The following is a 21,204-nucleotide window of genomic DNA, read 5'->3' on the forward strand; positions in this document are numbered from 1 at the left end:
CGCCGCCCCCTGCAGTAGGGCCAGCAACCTAACAGACACAGGATCCGCTAGTTTTATATACTAATGATGAAGTCATCTTTAAATTTATCTTATTTTTTGTTTCTGTTTAGCAAGAAAGGAAAAGTATTTCTTCTTTGAACTGGTGTTTTTCTGTGTTCTCTAGGCTGTAGTGCCCTCACGTGGCTGATCCGCATCATTCACTTATGAGTGTTTTCATGTGAACGCACTTGAACAAGTTGAGAATTAAGCATGTGCCCTGCATCATTGCCAGTCAAAATGAAAAATCAGTGACTGCTTTGACTAAAGTCAGTTGAAGGTGCAAAGAAACTTCTTTTATAGATTAACACAATACATAACACAACACATTGGCAACAAAACGCTGTTCTATTTAACTGCACTTAAAATCATGCTGATATTTTGCTATGTGTAAGTAATATGAAGATTTATGATTAAAAGTAGAGTGAAAAGGGACATTGATAGCATTTATTCATTCTGGAATTTTTATCAGTTTTCTAAATGTACCTTGATAAAGCTCTTGTTTTACAAAACTACAACTGAATCCCTCTTGTGCTCTTTATTAACTATGAAAGAAAGTTATTTCAAATATTTGACTACTGAATGTTCTCTTAAAGAATTTTTTTGTTGCTGTTTTTCAACACAAAGGAGGGTGAAGGGCATTGGCTATCTCTATACACATGGGCAAAGTGGGGTAGAATGAGAAAAACCAGATATTTGTCGTAAGTAGTGTTCTCTATGATTTAGGAAATTAGGAAAGTAATTTATTGATTATCTACCATATAAGGCACATTAAGTTGCAAGAGATTTAATATATTTTAACTAATTTGATCCTGACAGCAATCCTATGAAATGCTTTTTCTTTTTCTGTAGTGTAGCAAAATGAACCAAGGCTTAGGGAAAAAAATTAGTAATTTGGCCGCAGTTGCAAACCCACGAAATGCCAGTACTAACACCAGTCATCTTTTTTTTACTATCTGGAATTTAATGATCAATCACTGTGTATTATATACTCCACCTAGAATTTTATTAAGAATATTCCAACCAGGTTATCCTTCAGATGGATTATAATACATTCAGTTACAGTTGGCCCTCCCCATCTGCAGGTTTCGTATCTGTGGGTTCTATATCTACAGATTTAATCAATAGTAGATGGTGTACAGTGTTCAAGATCCATGGTTTGAATCTGAGGAGACAGAACCCATGGAGACAGAGGGGCCTTATGAGATCTGAGCATCCTTGGATTCTGGTATCTACTGTGGGTCCTGGAATTAATCCCCCACAGATAATGAGGAACGACTGTTACTTGAAATCTCCTTTTGAATTTTTGTCAGAGTCTTCATATATGCTGAGCTTGCACTTTAGTTGTTGAGTCTTTAAAGAAAAACAAACCGATGAATTATTTACCAGTGCACTAATTTTTTTGTGTGTTTAGTCTTTTTCAATACTAAAATGACATGTTGCTGCTAAGTCGCTTCAGTCGTGTCCGACTCTGTGCGACCCCATAGATGGCAGCCCACCAGGCTCCTCCGTCCCTGGGATTCTCCAGGCAAGAACGCTGGAGTGGGTTGCCATTTCCTTCTCCAATGCATGAAAGTGAAAAGTGAAAGTGAAGTCGCTCAGTCGTGTCCAACCCCTAGCGACCCCATGGACTGCAGCCCACCAGGCTCCTCCATCCATGGGATTTTCCAGGCAAGAGTACTGGAGTGCGGTGCCATTGCCTTCTCTGAAAATGACATAAATAGCCTCAAAATAGTTTATGGCTTGGCCTGATGTGACTTGAGTATGGAGTTGCTAAAATTACGGGAATGGAAAAAGCATGCTCAATAATAAGATCAAAAGGTCATAAAAGTTCTAAACTTCACAATGCTAAAAGACATAACGGTATATGAAAGTGAAAGTTTACATGGACCTTTGTCTTCCTTGACGGTATTCTTCTACTTTATTCAATGTGCTCATTATGTGCACTATTCTTACCAACTGTGTATTTATGACCATGAGTAACCCTCCAGACTGGACAAAGAATGTGGAGTAAGTAGAAGATTTTTTTAAAATCTTGCAATATTGTTGTTCCTTTATGTTTTGAGTTGTGCTTCTATCATCTTGACACCTCATCAGTTTCTTCAGCAAATTGTACTGGCTACTCCAAACCAGTTACACAGTGACTCAAGTTCATTTCAACCACTGATTTTCTGTAGTACAAAGCTTGCCCTGGCTCATTCAGGTACTGCACTGATTTGACTGCCAATATGTATAGCCCTTTATCTTCCTCGTGAGTCTCACACTCTTTTCAAGATCATGAGTGTTTACTAGTATCTGATAATAAATTTATGCATAGTTTGTATGTTCTTTTCCTCATAGCTATCACTTTTATATGATTTATTAGTTTATATTTCATGGCTCGTAATGATGCCCACTTTATTAAACAAAAAAGTCTTCATTTATTTTTGTATTAATAACTACTTGCTTAAATTGGACCAAAACCAGTGTATTTCATTTAATATGTATAGAATCATGTTATTTGAACCTTCAAATTAATTAATATAAGCAAGTACAATACTCATATTTAGTCAATGAGAATGTCTTTCAGTATATAATGTTTCTTTTTTTTTTTCTTAAGTCCTACCTATGGTCTAAATCATGGGAAGACCAATATAGACCTATATAGAACCCTCTAATTTTTATTTGTTGCTTTTCTCCTTTAGTATATTTACATGTAAATTACCTTCAGGATCTTTAATGTGGGCTTGGCTATTTTCTCTCAGGTACACCTTTACAGGAATTTATACTTTTGAATCACTTATAAAAATACTTGCAAGGGGCTTTTGTTTAGAAGATTTCACATTTCTACGGGACCCATGGAATTGGTTGGATTTCACAGTCATTACTTTTGCGTAAGTACCTTAATACATTTTCTGTCCAGGAAGACTAAATCATTAGTGGAAGTCTATACTGTATTTCTCCTTGGTGGCTTCCCTTAACAGATCAAGCATGTTTCTTGGTTATCCTGTGAATTTAGGATATTTTTCCTTCCAATCAAATTATGCACTTTGGAGAAGTTAGGGGCTATCATAGTAAATTACGTGGCTTTGATTTCAATTAGTGGTATAAAGCAATAAAATATTTCCCAAGTAATAGAGATTATGATCAACAACAATGCCATTTCCCTCTTAATTGGAAAATATGATGGCAACACTCATTGAAGTTGAAAAGGTCTTGTTGAAAGACCAACTTAGATTTCCCTAAATTCTGAATAACTCTGATTTAATTCTACAGGTATGTAACAGAATTTGTAAACCTAGGCAATGTTTCAGCTCTTCGAACTTTCAGAGTCTTGAGAGCTTTGAAAACTATTTCTGTAATTCCAGGTAAGAAGAAACTGGTATAAGGTGGTAGGCCCCTTATATCTCCAACTGTTTCTTGTGTTCTGTTATTGTGTTTGTGTGTGAACTCCCTATTACAGATATGTGACAGAGTTTGTGGACCTGGGCAATGTCTCAGCGTTGAGAACCTTCAGAGTTCTCCGAGCTTTGAAAACAATTTCAGTCATTCCAGGTGAGAGCTAGGTTAAACACCGAGGCTGACTTCAGCAGCATTAGTGGTACAATCACAGCTTTTGTGCGTAAGCCTTGCTGCTTTTCACTTATTGCAAATGTTTTTTAAAAAAAGCAAGAATCAATACACCGTGTTTTGGATGGATTTGATTCTTTGCTTTTACTAGTTGTTTTCTTTAAAATGATCAGTTCTAAATCAGCCTTTGAGTTTAACAAGTTTTTGCATGAGGCATTTGCAGTAACAGGCTACATGGTTTGCGTCCTGTAACATCAAGCTTTCCGCATAGAAGCTAAACTATGAGGCATTCGAACTGATGCAAATTTGACCAGTTAGGTCTAAAATTGGTAATTATGTTAACTTCAAATAAATAAAAGAGCGAGAGATAGCATGAGTGCTGCATGGGACTCGGTTTTCAGATGTCTTCCTTTTTTAACCCATTCTCAAGCTGATAGAATTCACCAATATATAACCTCATAATTCAGTGACTTCAAAATTTCTTACTATATTATTCATACAGATTTTTCTAAAACCAGTGAGAGGTTAGGGAGTAAGACATCTGCAAATAAAAGCAAAGTCTTTATACAAGGTTGATGTTTAAGCATGAATATCAAAACCATTTCTTTTGCTCTGAGGAGTATTTGGAAATACACTTTTGGTTTGTTTCCATTCACAGTTCTCTAATGAAAATACAAATTCTGCTTTCATTCATTTTCACCAGCTAGCGGGCTTTTCATGAAAGTGTTATTCAGTCACAAACATTAAACTAATATTGTTGGCATTCTGCATGACATCTTTATTTTCCAGGACAAGCTCCTGATGTTTTTCTCTCTAACATAGCTGTTGAATAGTATACTTAAATTCCTCCCTTTGATTTTATTTGTAGGCCTGAAGACCATCGTGGGGGCCCTAATCCAGTCGGTGAAGAAGCTCTCAGATGTAATGATCCTGACTGTGTTCTGCCTGAGCGTGTTTGCACTAATAGGATTACAGCTGTTTATGGGCAACCTGCGAAACAAATGTTTGCAATGGCCCCCAGATAATTCTTCCTTTGAACTAAACATCACTTCCTTCTTTAATAACTCATTGGATGGGAACGGTACCACTTTCAATAAGACAGTGAGCATGTTTAATTGGGATGAATATATTGAAGATAAAAGTAAGATATACTCTTTTAACCATTAAGCTGTTTAGTCCTTTAAATATTAAAAAAAAAGTATATATAGTGAAAATTGTCTCAATTTTGATGTGAACCAAATTAGTTAGACCAGTTTAAGATAACTTAATATATGTGATGGGAAGTCCCCTGGTGGCTCAGTGGTGGAGAATCTGCCTGCAATGCAGGAGATACGGGTTTGATTCCTGGATTGGGAAGATCCCCCAGAGGAGAGCATGGTAACCCACTCTAGTATTCTTCCCTGGAGAATCCCATGGACAGAGGAGCCTGGTGGGCTACAGTCCATGGGGTTGCAAAGAGTCAGGCATGACTGAAGCGACTGAGCACACATATGTGCAATATATGTGATACAGAAATCAAATAATACCTTACTCCTTTTTCCTTATCTTTTGATCAACATGATAAAAGTTACCATTTGAAGACATATTCTTTTCCCCAATGAGTCTTGAAAGCAATACAATATAATGCTGTATAAACAAAAATATTTATTTGAAAGACATTGATCAACAGTTTTCAGTCATCTTAATAAATAAATCAGTAATTTTAAGTATTCAGTGTATGTTACTGAAATGGATCGCTAAGAAGACTGAGGAATTTGACTCAATATATGTACTGAGCACTTATGATATATCTGGGAGTATAAAAATCAAGATGAAATCTGAATTTGTGTACTCATCAGAAAGTTAAGTTAAGCAGCCTTAGTCCAGCATCACTTATTAATGAGAAAGTATAAACTCAAAACCTACCTTTATAATATTTTCATTCCAGCTTATCTCTTTGGTATCAATCATTGTATTAGAATTGTTTGATTTTATTTTAAACATGGACTTAAAAACATAGTAATGATATACTTCAGTATAGGGCTTCCCTGGTAGTTTAGCAATAAAGAATATACCTTCCAATGAAGGAGATGTGGGTTTGATCCCTGGGTTGGGAAGATCCTCTGGAGAAGAAAATGGCAACCCACTCCAGTATTCTTGCCTGGGAAATCCCATGGACAGAGTAGCCTGGCAGGCTGCAGTCCATGGAGTCTAGAGTCAGACATGACTTAGCAACTAAACACACACACGTACTTCCGTATAATTTCTTATTGAAGGCAGCCCCTCTGTCATTGGAATGTCCAACTTCCTCATTCTTGGTATACAATTAACTAGCCAACTTCCACTGGTCTCTTGATTATCAGTATTCCACAGGGATGCTTAGTCTGAGGTATCTTTCATGACTTTTAGAACTATATGAAAATTTATCATTTCCCACATTATATTAATGTTTTAAGAGTTAGTATTGGTATGAAGATTTATACTGGAGAGATTAAGGTTCACTGGCTAAGTGAATAAATAAAACAAATAATTTAATTGTTTATGGGCTTTCCTATTTATTAATATTATAATAGCAGCATAGTGACAATCTTTGCACATAAATTTTCTTTATTTCTGATTGTTTCTTTCAGATAGATTTATACCAATAGAATTTTGGAATGTTAAAGAGTTTGACCATATTAAGGCTTAGTTCAGTTCAGTTCAGTCACTCAGTGGGGGTCCGACGCATTGTGACCACATGGACTACAGCATGCCTGGCTTCCCTGTCCATCACCAGCTCCTGCAGCTTGCTCAAACTCATGTCCATCGAGTAGGTGATGCCATCCAACCATCTCATCCTCTGTCATCCCCTTCTCCTCATGCCTTCAATCTTTCCCAGCATCAGGATCTTTTCTAATGAGTCAGTTCTTCTCATCAGGTGGCCAAAGTATTGGAGTTTCAGCTTCAGCATCAGTCCTTCCAATGAATATTCAGGACTGATTTTCTTTAGGATGGACTCATTGAATCTCCTTGCTGTCCAAGGGACTCTCAAGAGTCTTCTTCAACACCACAGTTCAAAAGCATCAATTCTTTGGTGCTCAGCTTTCTTTATAGTACAACTCTCACATCCATAAATGACTACTGGAAAAGCCATAGGTTTGACTAGATGGACCTTTGCTGACGAAGTAATGTCTCTGCTTTGTAATATGCTATCTAGTTTGGTCATAACTTTTCTCCCAAGGAGCAAGGGTCTTTTAATTTCATGGCTGCAGTCACCATCTACAGTGATTCTGGAGCCCCCCAAAATAAAGTCTGTCACTGTTTCCATTGTTTCCCCATCTATTGCCATGAAGTGATGGGACTGGATGCCATGATCTTCATTTTCTGAATGTTGAATTTTAAAGTCAACTTTTTCACTCTCCTCTTTCCCTTTCATCAAGAAGATCTTTAGTTCTCTTTCTGCCATAAGAGTGGTGTCATCTGCATATCTGAGGTTACTGATATTTCTCCTGGCAGTCTTAATTCCAGGTTGTGCTTCATCTAGCCTGGCATTTTGCATGATGTACTCTGCATTAAGTTAAATAAGCAGGGTGACAATATGCAGTGTTGACATACTCCTTTCCCAGCAACAACCAGTCTGTAGATACATGTTCAGTTCTAACTCTTGCTTCCTGACCTGCATACAGATTTCTCAGGAAGCAGGTCAGGTGGTCTGGTATTCCCACCTCTTTAAAAATTTTCCAGTTTGCTGTGATCCACACAGTCAAAGGCTTTGGCATAGTCAATAAAGCAGAAGTAAATGTTTTTCCGGTATTCTCTTGATTTTTCAGTGATCCAACAGATGTTGGCAATTTGATCTCTGGTTCCTCTGCCTTTTCTAAAACCAGCTTGAAAATCTGGAAGTTCACGATTCACATACTGTTGAAGCCTGGCTTAGAGAATTTTGAGCACTACATTGTTAGCATGTGTGATTGTGTGGTAGTTTGAACAATCTTTGGCATTGCCTTTCTTTGGGATTGAAATGAAAACTGACCACTTCCAGTCCTGTGGCCACTGCTGAGTTTTCCAAATTTGCTGGCATGTTGAGTGCAGCACTTTAATAGCATCATCTTTTAGGATTTGAAATAGTTCACCACTAGCTTTGTTTGTAGTGATGCTTCCTAAGGCCCACTTGACTTCACATTCCAGGATGTCTGGCTCTAGATGAGTGATCACACCATCATGCTTATCTGGTCATGAAGATCTTTTTTTTGTATAGTTCTTCTGTGTATTGTTGCCACCTCTTCCTAATATCTTCTGCTTCTGTTAGGTCCATACCATTTCTGTCTTTTATGTGCCCATCTTTGCATGAAAGATGGCTGGAGAGGCATAGTCTCAAATTCCGCTCTAGAGAGATCAAACTATATAACTCCTATAGCAGTGTCGACTTTACTGAATTCCCATTAATATTAACTGTTACTGTATGGTAGAGAGAAAAGTATATTTTCTTTTTAATTATTAATGTGGTAGAATTTATAATATGTTTATCAGTAGCATTAGCAATTAATATATTTTATACAATATGAATTATCTGTTGGTATTTTTACTCATTCTATGAAATGATAGTATATTTTGGGAAATTCATAAGAATTCTATAATTTATCAAGTATATTAACCTTTTGTCTTTTTTTTTGCAAATGTATTCTATAGCTTGTTTTTCTTCTCATTGTTTTTGATGCCTAAAAGATTTTGATTTTTAGGCAATCAAGTCATCAAATTTGTGGGGTTTTTTCCCCCATATTTAAGTTTATAAATGCCTCTGGATTCAGAGATAATACAAATTTTCACCTAGATATTCTACATATAAAACAGCCTCATATATTCTACATTATAGAAATTCTTCATATTTTTATATTAATGGACTTGTTTCTAAATCTTTAGAATTATTTTTTGATATATGTTATGAGGTAATGATCTAATTTTTTTCATAAAATTATGACTCAGATTGACCTACGTAATAAATTAAGATATTCTTTGAATATAGACTCTAAGTATTTCTGAAAACTAAAAAAAACAATTTGTGAGGGGTATGTGTGTGTGTTTAAATGTGTTTATGTCTGTGTGTTTTTGTATGTGAATATGTAAATATGTATGTTTATGCATTTGTCTGTTTCCTGAGATATTCTTTGCAACTTATTAGCGTCACGTAGAAGGTATTCCTTAAGAATAAAAATTAGGTATACTTAGAAAATCTTTATCTCCAAAGGGACAAGTTTATCTTGAAAGACAATAATCAAGCCAAAACTCAAAACAAAACACTTATTTATAGCATCATGGAAAGGGCAAACAACTAAGCCCGCTTTTCACAAGAACCTAAGTTAAAAGTGGCGGGAAAAACATGTCTGAATCCATTTTGACAAAATGTATTTGTAGAGTAAAATGTTACTTCATGGCAGCATTTAGAAGCAACAAGGCTTTTCTTTCTCTCACTTTCTGTGCCAAGTAAAAAATATCAGTTTGACAACTATTTTTTAATTATCTCACCTGGGTTCGATCACTGGGTTAGAAAGATCCTCTGGAGAAAGGAATAGCGCTCCAGTATTCTTGCCTGGAAAATTCCATGGACAGAGGAGCCTGGCGGGCCACAGTCCATGGGGTCGCAAAGAGCTGGACATGACTAAGAGACTAACACTTACTTAAGTGATTTGAGTTTATATTTGCAATAAAACTGATAAGGAATGCTATAATAGTTACATCTTACAAAAATTTATTTTTAAACAGATTTTCTAAACATTTGTTTAATCAAAAATGTTTGTGATATTTGTATAGTATCAGTTATTATTTTCATTTAGCTATATACATATTTGGGCTTCCCTGGTGGCTCAGCTGGTAAAGAATCCACCTGCAATGCAGGAGACCTGGGTTAGATCTCTGGGTTGGGAAGATCCCCTGGAGAAGAGAAAGGCTACCCACTCCAGTATTCTGACCTGGAGGATTCCATAGACTGTATAGTCCATGGGGTCTCAGAGTCAGACACGAGTGACTTTCACTTCACTTCATATACATATTTATTATTTTACCAATTTTATTATGCTTTTAAAAAAATGTAAGCTTTATTACCCAGACACAGTGGCTGAAGTGTTTTGAAGGTTCTTCAAAATGATTCTTTCTATTCTTTGCTCTTTTAAATAGGTCACTTTTATTTTTTGGAAGGGCAAAATGATGCTCTGCTTTGTGGCAACAGCTCTGATGCAGGGTAAGTGCTGTTTTGTGTCGAGCCTCAGTCTACACTGCTCCATAGGCCTTAACCTGCCACTTCCCGCCCACCCTGCCCCCACCTGCTCCTCATTCAAAGCCCTCCATAAATTCCACTTCACGCTGACTCAAAATAGCTGGGATAAGTGTGGATTCTCACCTCCTTCACACACTCAGGCAGCAATTATTTCTCCATACTAGGTCACAGCTAATCTTCCAAATTAGTTCAATGGAAAATAGAAAGAAAAACAATACATATACATAAAAAGCTCAAATTAATAGAATTCATAACCATGTTCTTTTGTAAGTGTGATATTCTATATATACTAATGTGGTCTCCATGGCATAAAATATATCTGAAGATAATGTCAGTATCTGATCTGTGGTGAGTACGTGTTTAGCATATTTTAGCAAAATGGTTAAGAGCATAGACCGGAGAGTTTACACAAATTCAAACCCGAACTTCACCATATAATGTCACCTTTTCTGGCCCTGATTTCCCCATGGGATAAGTGGGAATAAATTATAAGGTGGCTGTGAGAATTAAATGGATTAATGAATGTATAGCTATTACAGCATTCTCTAAGTACTTTTAATTATCATAACTCGCATTATGTGAATGCTTGTTTTTAAGAAGCATTTTCCCTGGAGCTAAAGCTAGGAGGAAAATTCAGAGAAATAGTTCTTTTTGTATTTACAAGATTTTAGAATCATAAATGGAAGGCTGATGTTCTTTCTGAGGAAGGTGCTATTGTGGACATTAGTAACTAGTACCTGTAGCAGAATCCCCAACTGTAACAAGCTTTGCATTTGGCTCATATGATGTTGTGCTGCGTTTATCTCCAGATCTTAATGATAAGTAACACAGACTGATTTTAACTCTTCTCTGTACTGTACTGAGTGTTTTACATACGATGCCTTATTCAGTGATTGTAAGTTTGGAGGCAGGTTGTGTTATTAGCCTTTTCTTACATACAAGGTGTCCCAAACCAGCAACTTGCCCAAGATCACACAGCCCAGAGTGTCAAGCACAATGTTGAGTCCAGGTCAGCTCAGTCATTAAGGTCATGCTGTGAGATGTTCACTCTGCAGACTCATTCACTCTTCTTGGTATGTACCCCCCCGATCTTTTTCTTACCCCGCTTTCCTACCTCCACACTCAACACACTTCTGCCTTTAGGTATCTTCAGTGAAAATCAAATTTTTCCCTGCAGACTTATTTTTCTGTTCATCTTCACAAATATCAGAAGATAGTAATCATAATATGATTGCTCTTATAGGGAGACATGATAAATATAATAATGGCAATCATAAATCACAGAGAAATCCACAAATAGACTTAGCAGATCCTGTTGTTATGTAAATCAGTCCCCTTAGTCCTGGACTCAGCACTGAGTAAAGTGAGAACACTGCTTTTTCTTGTGTTGCATAAAATAGACATCAGGGTCTATAAAAACAGGAAAGCCAGCCATCCAACTTTCAGTGACTGATGTCCCCTCTTTCTTTTCACCTAATCACAGCCAGTGTCCAGAAGGATACATCTGTGTGAAGGCTGGTCGAAACCCCAACTATGGCTACACAAGCTTTGACACCTTTAGCTGGGCTTTCCTGTCCTTATTTCGTCTCATGACTCAAGACTTCTGGGAAAACCTTTATCAGCTGGTGAGAACAGATAAAATGATTCTTCTGGGAAGCATGAACTCCTGAGATAAGAGAACTGCTATAAAATACTTTATTACTGAGAGTACATGCTTGTAACATTCTGTGTAAAATTTGATAAAATATCTCTTCCATTTTTACAGACACTACGTGCTGCTGGGAAAACATACATGATATTTTTTGTGCTGGTCATTTTCTTGGGCTCCTTCTATCTAATAAATTTGATCCTGGCTGTGGTGGCCATGGCCTATGAAGAACAGAATCAGGCAACGCTGGAAGAGGCTGAACAGAAAGAAGCTGAATTTCAGCAGATGCTTGAACAGCTTAAAAAGCAACAAGAAGAAGCTCAGGTATGGTAGCAAGCATCGAGCCCTTTTGTGTTTATCTCCATCCTCTGACCATACTGTCAAATCAGAGACATTTAAACACACAAAATCAGCAGTGATAACTGACATTAGAAACATGCCATATGTGTTTAATACGTGTTAGTTAGGAGCCTATTTGGAGAAGGCAATGGCACCCCACTCCAGTACTTTTGCCTAGAAAATCCCATGGACGGAGGAGCCTGGTGGGCTGCAGTCCATGGGGTCGCTAAGAGTCGGACACGACTGAGCGACTTCACTTTCACTTTTCATTTTCATGCATTGGAGAAGGAAATGGCAACCCACTCCAGTGTTCTTGCCTGGAGAATCCCAGGGACGGGGAAGCCTGGTAGGCTACCATCTATGGGGTCGCACAGAGTCGGATACGACTGATGCGACTTAGCAGCAGCAGCAGCAGGAGCCTATTTGGTAATTAGAGACTTATTCTTTTATTTTGATGATTACTTGGGCTTCCCTGGTGGCTCAGACTGTAAAGAATCCACCTGCAATGCCATAGACATGGATTTGATCCCTGGGTTGGGAAGATAATGCTGAAGAAGGGAATGGCTACCCACTCCTGTCTTCTTGCCTGGAGAATCCCACGGAGAGAGGAGCCTGGCAACCTACAATGCATGGAGCTGCAAAGAGTCAGACATGACTGAGCCACTAACATGATCACTTAACTATAGTAATGGCATACAAACGTGGCAAATTATAATGAGTTCATTGGCATTTTTTCTCTCTTGTAACCCTTCATTCACTCAAGCTCACAAAGTAGTTATACCTACATGCCTTCAACTGAACTATTTTCTTAATCTTCTGGGGAAGCAGAATTCAGTTCTGGTTGCTTCTTCGTTAGTGTCACTAGAGGTGGGAAAGGTCAGAAAACCCGGGTCAAACTGAGAAGATTATTTTATAGAGTCTGGAAAAAAAGACAAAGACCTATTTATTTTCTATTTGAAGAATTCAAATGCAAGTTTGTGGATTGCGTAAAGAAAACACTGGTCCATAAACATGCTAAATCATTACATTCTGTGCCCACTACCCTGTAAATCGTATAATTTGGACTTGATGAAGTTTCAAAATAATTTCTCTAGTTATATGTGCTTGCCTTAATGTTGTTAATCCAATCGCCTATGTTCGTTTTTATTGAATGTAGAGTACAGCTCCCTTTTAACACTGAGCATCCTAATATGTAATAATGATCAGATAAATAAAATTATACTGGAATAGCAGCAACAATATTGAGCACTTTATCTTTCTAATAATTTGTACTGTTGTAATTTATAAATTCACTCAGATGCCATGATCGGGGGTTTTCTTATATACAGTCTCTAATTTGTTTTCATTGTGCATTTCTTAGTGAAATAATCATTTTAAGTCAAAGAGAATAAAAGGTTTATTAAAACAAAATACTTGACTGAATTAAATTTAAATATTTATACTGGCACTAAAAGTCATTGTCAAGTGGGAGTGTGCTAGGTCAGGTTAAAACAGGAAACATTTAGTTCTTAAATTATTTGCTTCTTATGACAGTATTTAAATCATAGAAAAAATCTTTATGATATTTGAGTGTCTTATGCATTTTATTAGATAATTAGAATGTGTAGTGTGAAGCCACGGCTTGAAGATCTCCCTTGAAGTCACATGTGTCATCTTTCACTTTTCTCTTAATTTTAATTCTTTAATTGGTTTAATGATCATGTGTGTGTGTGCTAAGTCGCTTCAGTCATGTCTGTCTCTTTGCGACTCGATGGACTGTAGCCTGCCGGGCTCCTCTGTCCATAGGATTCTCCAGGCAAGAATGCTGAAGGGGGTTGCCATGCCCTCCTCCAGGGGATCTTCCCACCCCAGGAACTGAACCTGTGTGTCTTTTACACTGGTAGGTGGGAATTTTACCGCTAGGACTATCTGGGAAGCCCGACAGTGACAATACATGAGCTGTTTCCAAAATACATACTAGAACGGAGAATCGTTTTTTAAAATCACACATTCATGATACCAAAGATAAGTGAAGCAGTAACATGGACAGAGTTTTTCAAAGTTCATATGCAACTGCCATTTCCTTTGGACCCTTCTAGGCAGCAGCTGCAGCAGCTTCGGCTGAATCAAGAGAGTTCAGCGGTGCTGGTGGGATCGGGGTTTTCTCAGAGAGTTCTTCAGTAGCATCAAAATTGAGCTCCAAGAGTGAAAAAGAGCTGAAAAACAGAAGGAAGAAGAAGAAACAGAAAGAACAGTCTGGAGAAGAAGAAAAGGAAGATGGGGTCCGCAAATCTGAATCTGAAGACAGCATAAGAAGAAAAGGTTTCCGGTTTTCTTTGGAAGGAAGCAGGCTGACATATGAAAAGAGGTTTTCCTCTCCACATCAGGTAAACATATTATATTATATAAATTGCATTTGTTATAGCAAACACATGTATTTAAAATATGCCAGAATTTGGTTAGAGATAAAACTGCCTTCTTCCTTGATGACATGATACTTTCAGAATGGTAATGATGGATGAATAAGTTTTGGTTATCACCTCAAGGAATTTGTGAGTTTTACAACTTTTTGGAATTCCAGGAAAGCATTTTTAGAGCATAGATCCCACTGCACTTGGGAAGGCTTGTGATTTTGAGATTTCCCTAAAGACTGGTAAGCATCTCAGGGCAATTTTCCACCTGAGGAATAATCAGCAGATGGCTCTCATCCCTTCTTAGCTGTGGTGCCAGGACCCAGTGAACTGCCAGTTTTCTGAGTGGCAGCTTCCTAGAACTGAAGAGTGGATTCTCTCAGACCATCTGTGCAGTTGTTCCCATCCACCTGCCAACTTCATATGAGGAATGTATTCTTTGTGTTCTTGTTTCAGGGGAAACTGGAGCGTCATTTTTCTAAAAGCATCATCAAAAATTTTAGGTAGATGCAGACTGAGGAAGATCTAGGATACTAAATAAACAGTTGTGTTTAATTGCACTTGATTGCCTGTGTCTCATGTTTAAGGAGACTTGAGTGAAAATAATACGTTGACTTATATAGTGCAGAAAATGTTATCTAGATGCTTCTGGCTTATCTACCAGCACCAGCTGCTGCAACTTTGAACTTTAGGATCATTAATTGTTTTTAAAATTATCAAAAGAATTACAGGTTTTCGGTACTGAAAAACTTCACGTCCATGCAATTAACAGTAACAATTTGAACACCGACAGCAATGATAATGGCTAACACGTACATGGTGCGTTGCTTCTTACAGTATAAACTTACTGAGGCCGCTCACTGCAGCCCTAGGGGGTACTGACATCCTCATCCCCAACCTGCAAATGTGAAGACAAGGGGAGGGGTGGTATTATTTGTTGAGTGCCTGTTTTGTGTTTAGCATTCTTCTTCTTCTACCGGAATTAATGTTAACAACCCTGAATATGACTGTTTTCACTACTTTTTAGGCTAGTCAAGTTAAATAATTGCCCAATGTCATATAATTATTAAACTATATGCCATATAGTTATTAAAGATTGAAGTGGCATTCACAGTTGGCCTGACATTGAAACCCTTGAACTTTCTGCTGTATTAGGCTGACTAGAAAGAATATTTTTTTAAAATTCTTAAGAAACTGATGAGAAAATTTACAATTTGATTTCTTTTAAAAGATATGTATATTTAGGATATGTTCTTTGTATCCACAGTCTCACATAACCTTATGTTTAATATGTATATGATTTTTATAGGTCAGCCTAATTCACTCTAAGTCTAGGTAACATTATGAGATATGCTACATGAAAGGATTAGTGCAGCTGAATTCAAATTTGAAGTAGAATCTGTTTTAAAATAAGTACCGGCATTTACTCACCCTTGTTCATGTTGTCATCATAATCACTGATTCCACTAGGAGAGACATGAATCTCAATAAATGTGAATGTAAAGAAAATCAAATCTCCCTTTGAGTATTGCTTGTTTTGAAGGAAGGGAAGAGGGAAAGGAGAGAAGGAAAAAATAAGGGAAATAAGTTAGCTGGGGGAAAACTACCAAAATTTGAAACTGCAAACCAGATACCAGATACCACAGAGAGTCACCCCAGTATGCTTTATTTTGACTCCAATAGAACTAATTCTAGGCAGAATAGTAAAGTCTGAAGATGTTAGGTTCTAGCCCACTTTTTTCTGTACATGTTGTCCAAAGACGTAACATTTTCCCCATACCGTCTTCTTAAAACTTCTGCTTCCTAACTAGCTGAGTTTCATAGGTGATGACTGACTTATACAACATGTAATATCTGGCTCAAATGGATATCTGTTTCTGAAGTGGTATTTGTATAAAAATAGAACTGAAGATTTTTATCTGATAAATAAGTAATCAAGCAACTAATTAAGAACATGGAGAGGGCAATGAAGATACAAAGAGAGACAGAGAGAAAAGGGGGGGAAAGGGAGGGTTGCTGAAGTCATACTAATTTCACTTTGCAAGACCCTGTAAGTAATACTGAAAATAGTGAGCCTGGGTAAGGGTCCATAGCTTTTGCTAGGTTTTGCAAGGGCACAAGGCCCAAATGTATTTTAAAAAGTATTGTTTTATAGGGACATGATAGGCAATTGTATTGGTAACCATTGATATTTTCATATTGAAAAAAATATATACTTTTACCACTGGATTATAATTTCCTCAGAGCAGGTGGATTGTATGAAATACTTTTTAGACTTCTTAAGACTTCTTATTAAGGATAGGGGAAAGAAGGAAGTCAAGAGTGCAGTTTCTAACCATGGCTCAAGACAATCTGGATATTTTATTTTTAAAGCTTTTATAAGATACTGTAGGCCTTCTAAAGTTATTATTTCCTTCTGTATTTGTGATAAACCAAAGACCACTTATTATGGCAGATTGTTTTCTTACTGTCCATCCATCCTCTATTTGTAACAGGACATTTGATTGCTATCAGTTCAGTTCAGTCGCTCAGTCGTGTCCAACTCTGCAACCCGTGAATCGCAGCACGCCAGGCCTCTCTGTCCATCACCAACTCCCGGAGTTTACCCAAACTCATATCCATCAAGTTGGTGATGCCATCCAGCCATCTCATTCTCTGTCGTCCCCTTCTCCTCCTGCCCCCAATCCCTCCCAGCATCAGGGTCATTTCCAATGAGTCAACTCTTCACATGAGGTGGCCAAAGTACTGGAGTTTCAGCTTGAGCATCAGTCCTTCCAGTGAACACCCAGGACTGATCTTCTTTAGGATGGACTGGTTGGATCTCCTTGCAGTCCAAGGGACTCTCAAGAGTCTTCTCAACACCACAGTTCAAAAGCATCAATTCTTCGGTGCTCAGCTTTCTCCACAGTCCAACTCTCGCATCCATACATGACCACTGGAAAAACCATAGCCTTGACTAGACAGGCCTCTGTTGGCAAAGTAACGTCTCTGCTTTTGAATATGCTATCTAGGTTGGTCATAACTGTCCTTCCAAGGAGTAAGCGTCTTTTAATTTCATGGCTGCAGTCACCATCTGCAGTGATTTTGGAGCCCCAAAAAATAAAGTCTGACACTGTTTCCACTGTTTCCCCATCTATTTCCCATGTAATGATGGGACCAGATGCCATGATTGTAGTTTTCCGAATGTTGAGCTTTAAGCCAACTTTCTCACTCTCCTCTTTCACTTTCATCAAGAGGCTTTTTAGTTCCTCTTCACTTTCTGCCATTAGGGTGGTGTCATCTGCATATCTGAGGTTATTGATGTTTCTCCCGACAATCTTGATTCCAGCTTGTGCTTCTTCCAGCCCAGCATTTCTCATGATGTACTCTGCACAGAAGTTAAATAAGCAGGGTGACAATATACAGCCTCGATGTACTCCTTTTCCTATTTGGAACCAGTCTGTTGTTCCATGTCCAGTTCTAACTGTTGCTTCCTGACCTGCATATTTATTGCTATAGATTTATGTAATTAATATAAGCAGTGGAAGTTGAGGCTAACACATGGAGAACAATAATTTTTCATATAGTTGCCACATATACCTTTGAACTTTGAGAAACATCGTGTCTAATTTTATAACTTATTTCTCTCCAAACCATCTACTGGGACTAATTGAGGGCAGTTCTTGTACTATAAAAATATAAACTGTTACTAAGAGTGGTACATATACGTAATTTCTACTTTATTTCCTATTGTCAAGCATTTATTGTCTGGCTTTCTTTCTGAGGAAATGATAACCAGTAGGTCACAAATTCTGTAGATATTATATCCTTATATCTAATTCAAAGTCCCTTGTGAATAGAGAAAGGAGACATGAAAGAAACTGTATAGTGTAGGAGAGGTTTTAAAAATGTTCATATGGAAATAATAAAGGAAATGAATTATCTTACTAATGAAGTTGATAATAGGATGAAAAAGCATGAGTATAAGAAAAGAAGAAATAAGTTCTTCTGGGAGAGTAGATCAGTATTCTTAGATGTGTTTCTTTCTGTAAATAATGACTAAGATCATATAAGATAATATTTAAAGATTACAGACATTTTATAGATGTTCATAGGTGTCACTGAGAAAATCATTCTTTAGCGAAAAATAAAATTAAATGAATACTTATTAGTCAGGTAATGTAAAATATATATAGGTGCACAATGATAATTTTAGTTAGCTTTAAATCCTTTGGTGATAAAAAGATGAAACTAGTAATGTTTAAATGATGAGTTGGTATTCTATTCATAATCATAGGAATCCAACTTAAGCCAGCTTAAGCAAAAAAGAGAATTAGATCATGAAAATAATACCAATGAGTAGCTTTAGGCACACTAGACTCAAGGGCTCAAAACATGTTACTAAGGCGAAGTATCTCTCCACATCTACAGATTCCTCCAATATGGTGATAAGATGCCTGCCATGGCTCCAAACTTATAGTCAGTGGTTTTTAGCAACCTCAATAAAAAATGCACCCCTTTCAGTTGCAAAAGAAATTGGTGACTGTCAGTGGACCATTCAGAGTCCCCTACCTACTTTTAAACCCGTCTCCCTGGCCAGAGGCATGAAATACACTCATTGGCTAGACCTGGATCATGGTCTTGCCAGAGAGCATTTCTTGAAGATAATCAGGGTACTGTCAACAGACAAAGGACAAATGGATGTTGGAGAAGCAGAAACAAGTGCTCCCTAGAGTGAAGTTGCAGCAGCAGCAGCAATAGTAAACAGCATATGATTCATTGTGCTCAATGCTACTGTGCTTGAGAATCAAAGTAAAATGAATGACACCAGTGACATTGTAGCCATCTAGAAAATTGTCAAATGATTGTGACCAGACACTTAGTGAAAACCAGGTTTTTGTAAATATGGTGCTCTTCAGATTTCTTGAGACAGACAAAAGAGTGAAAATCAGGGAATGAATCATACAGTCTTTCAATTTGGTCTTTCAGTTTGATTTGTTTAAATTATTTATGAGGACTGTTATAAAATATGCAGGGGGAAGGGGAGAAATTGCTCCTTGTTACTATAATTAAACAGACCTACTAGCAAGATTGATTCCATTTTTCTCTGTGGTGAGATCTGCATTGGGGTGTGGTCCTGTGGTCACTAGTGCACTCTTAACTGGTGGAGTTTTGACTTCAAAGGAACTAAATGTAGGTGTGTACTTGATTGTTCTCCATTGGATTGTTAAATAAGAATAGTTTCTAGAGAAGAGTTTAGTAAAGATTTCAGTTCTGAGTGCCAGAAATGAAACTAAACAGTCTTCAGGGATATTTCTGACTCTCTGAAGTCATGGGTAAAGTAGAAGAAAATGACAGAAAATCAGATCTCAGAAGATGTAAATGAAGGAAGGAAGGAAAAACAGGAAAAGCAAAAGAAAAGAGCTGAACCCAGGACAAAGTTCCAGAATGCCACCAGCAGTTACCATACAAGCCCTTGATCACACCCATCCAATGCCTTATCTTAGGTAAGTCAGCACTATGAAATGATGAGTCCTGGCTCATATTTTCCAGAACACTTAATGCTGTTCATCTGTTTTTGTATCCTTCCTTGTTGATAGTCTTTACTGAGCATCCGTGGCTCCCTGTTCTCTCCAAGACGCAACAGTAGGGCGAGCCTTTTCAGCTTCAGAGGCCGAGCCAAGGATATTGGCTCTGAGAATGATTTTGCGGATGATGAGCACAGCACCTTTGAGGACAATGACAGCAGAAGAGACTCTCTGTTTGTGCCGCACAGACATGGGGAGCGGCGCCACAGCAACGTCAGCCAGGCCAGCCGTGCCTCCAGGGTGCTCCCCATTCTGCCCATGAATGGGAAGATGCACAGCGCTGTGGACTGCAACGGAGTGGTCTCCCTGGTTGGGGGCCCTTCTGCCCTCACATCTCCTGCTGGGCAGCTCCTACCAGAGGTGAGACCAGTGAAACCTGCAGCTGTTGGGAAGGGAGGTGTGGCTGGCGCAGGCAGGAATGGTTTTCTATTTCCACCTTTATGAGTTTTAGTGAGTCTACTCTTCAAAGGCCAAGGGTCAGTTCAGTCAAGTTATGAACTTACTTTGTCAAATTGTTCCTTTCAGACTTTTCTACAAATGAATTAAAAAATAGGTTGAATCTCATAGACTATAATGAGAAGTCCTCCATCATTATTACTACAGTATCAAACTTGCCAAAAATATAGCAACAATTTATCATGCATTATTTGTAATTAATATAAGCAAAATAAATGCAAGAAATGATATAAATACCCATCTTAAGCATCTTGTTATTTCTAATCCTTTAAAAGAAGAACTTGACACTTACACTTGAAGTAGATAGTATTACTAAATGTATCTAAATTCTGCAATGCAACGTTCTTCCTCTTGGCAGGTCAAGGTGCTATAACATTTTAGCACCCAATCAAATGACCATCGTACATTTATATGGTAAAGGAGCCACTCGAAGTGCCTGGTAAAGTCATGTGTTATAACTGTTAGAGCAGATTTCAATTTTTATATTACTGTCCTGAGTTTTTTAATAAACATAATGGCCAGAAATCATGCATACAGAACTTAGTGGAATTTAGTTTCATTAAATACAAGACACTGGGATATATTATTGACATTTCCTTTGTAAAACATAAGTGCTTTTTAACTTTGGTATTAAATAAGATTTAAGACTTCATTTGCCAATATAAAAAATTCTAGCAATTTGGTTGTACTTTATAGTTTATCAAATCATATTAAAGTCTTCTTTGTATGATTTTTTTTTTTGCCAAATTTTACTCATTATAGTTGGATAAGCTATGTCAGTCACATTAAAATAATATGGAGTCAGTTTTCAGTCACCAAATAGAAGAACTTCTTACCTTGGATTATAGAAATAGCCATTGATCATCTTTACTTTTTTTTGCCTGGCCTCTCCCCACCACTTCTCCCAGAGAAATATTCAAGTATCCTAGAATCAGATCAAATCATGAATAAAAATAGAACTTTATTGTGAAAAAATCTGGAAAAATGCAA

General features: G+C 37.4%; 1 protein-coding gene across 1 annotated transcript in view; it reads left to right on the forward strand.

Moving 5' to 3' along the window:
* Positions 1–21,204, forward strand: part of SCN2A (sodium voltage-gated channel alpha subunit 2) — an 87,936-nt gene that overhangs the window by 12,951 nt on the left and 53,781 nt on the right. Inside the window, exons 4-12 of the mRNA XM_070357823.1 lie at positions 1,956–2,046; positions 2,781–2,909; positions 3,479–3,570; positions 4,454–4,726; positions 9,715–9,778; positions 11,298–11,439; positions 11,580–11,786; positions 13,880–14,167; positions 19,771–20,118. Of these exons, the coding sequence (XP_070213924.1) occupies positions 1,956–2,046; positions 2,781–2,909; positions 3,479–3,570; positions 4,454–4,726; positions 9,715–9,778; positions 11,298–11,439; positions 11,580–11,786; positions 13,880–14,167; positions 19,771–20,118 (1,634 nt within the window). The remainder of the gene's footprint in view (positions 1–1,955; positions 2,047–2,780; positions 2,910–3,478; positions 3,571–4,453; positions 4,727–9,714; positions 9,779–11,297; positions 11,440–11,579; positions 11,787–13,879; positions 14,168–19,770; positions 20,119–21,204) is intronic.

The sequence above is a fragment of the Bos mutus genome, chromosome 2, assembly GCF_027580195.1.
Source record: "Bos mutus isolate GX-2022 chromosome 2, NWIPB_WYAK_1.1, whole genome shotgun sequence".
NCBI lineage: Eukaryota > Metazoa > Chordata > Mammalia > Artiodactyla > Bovidae > Bos > Bos mutus.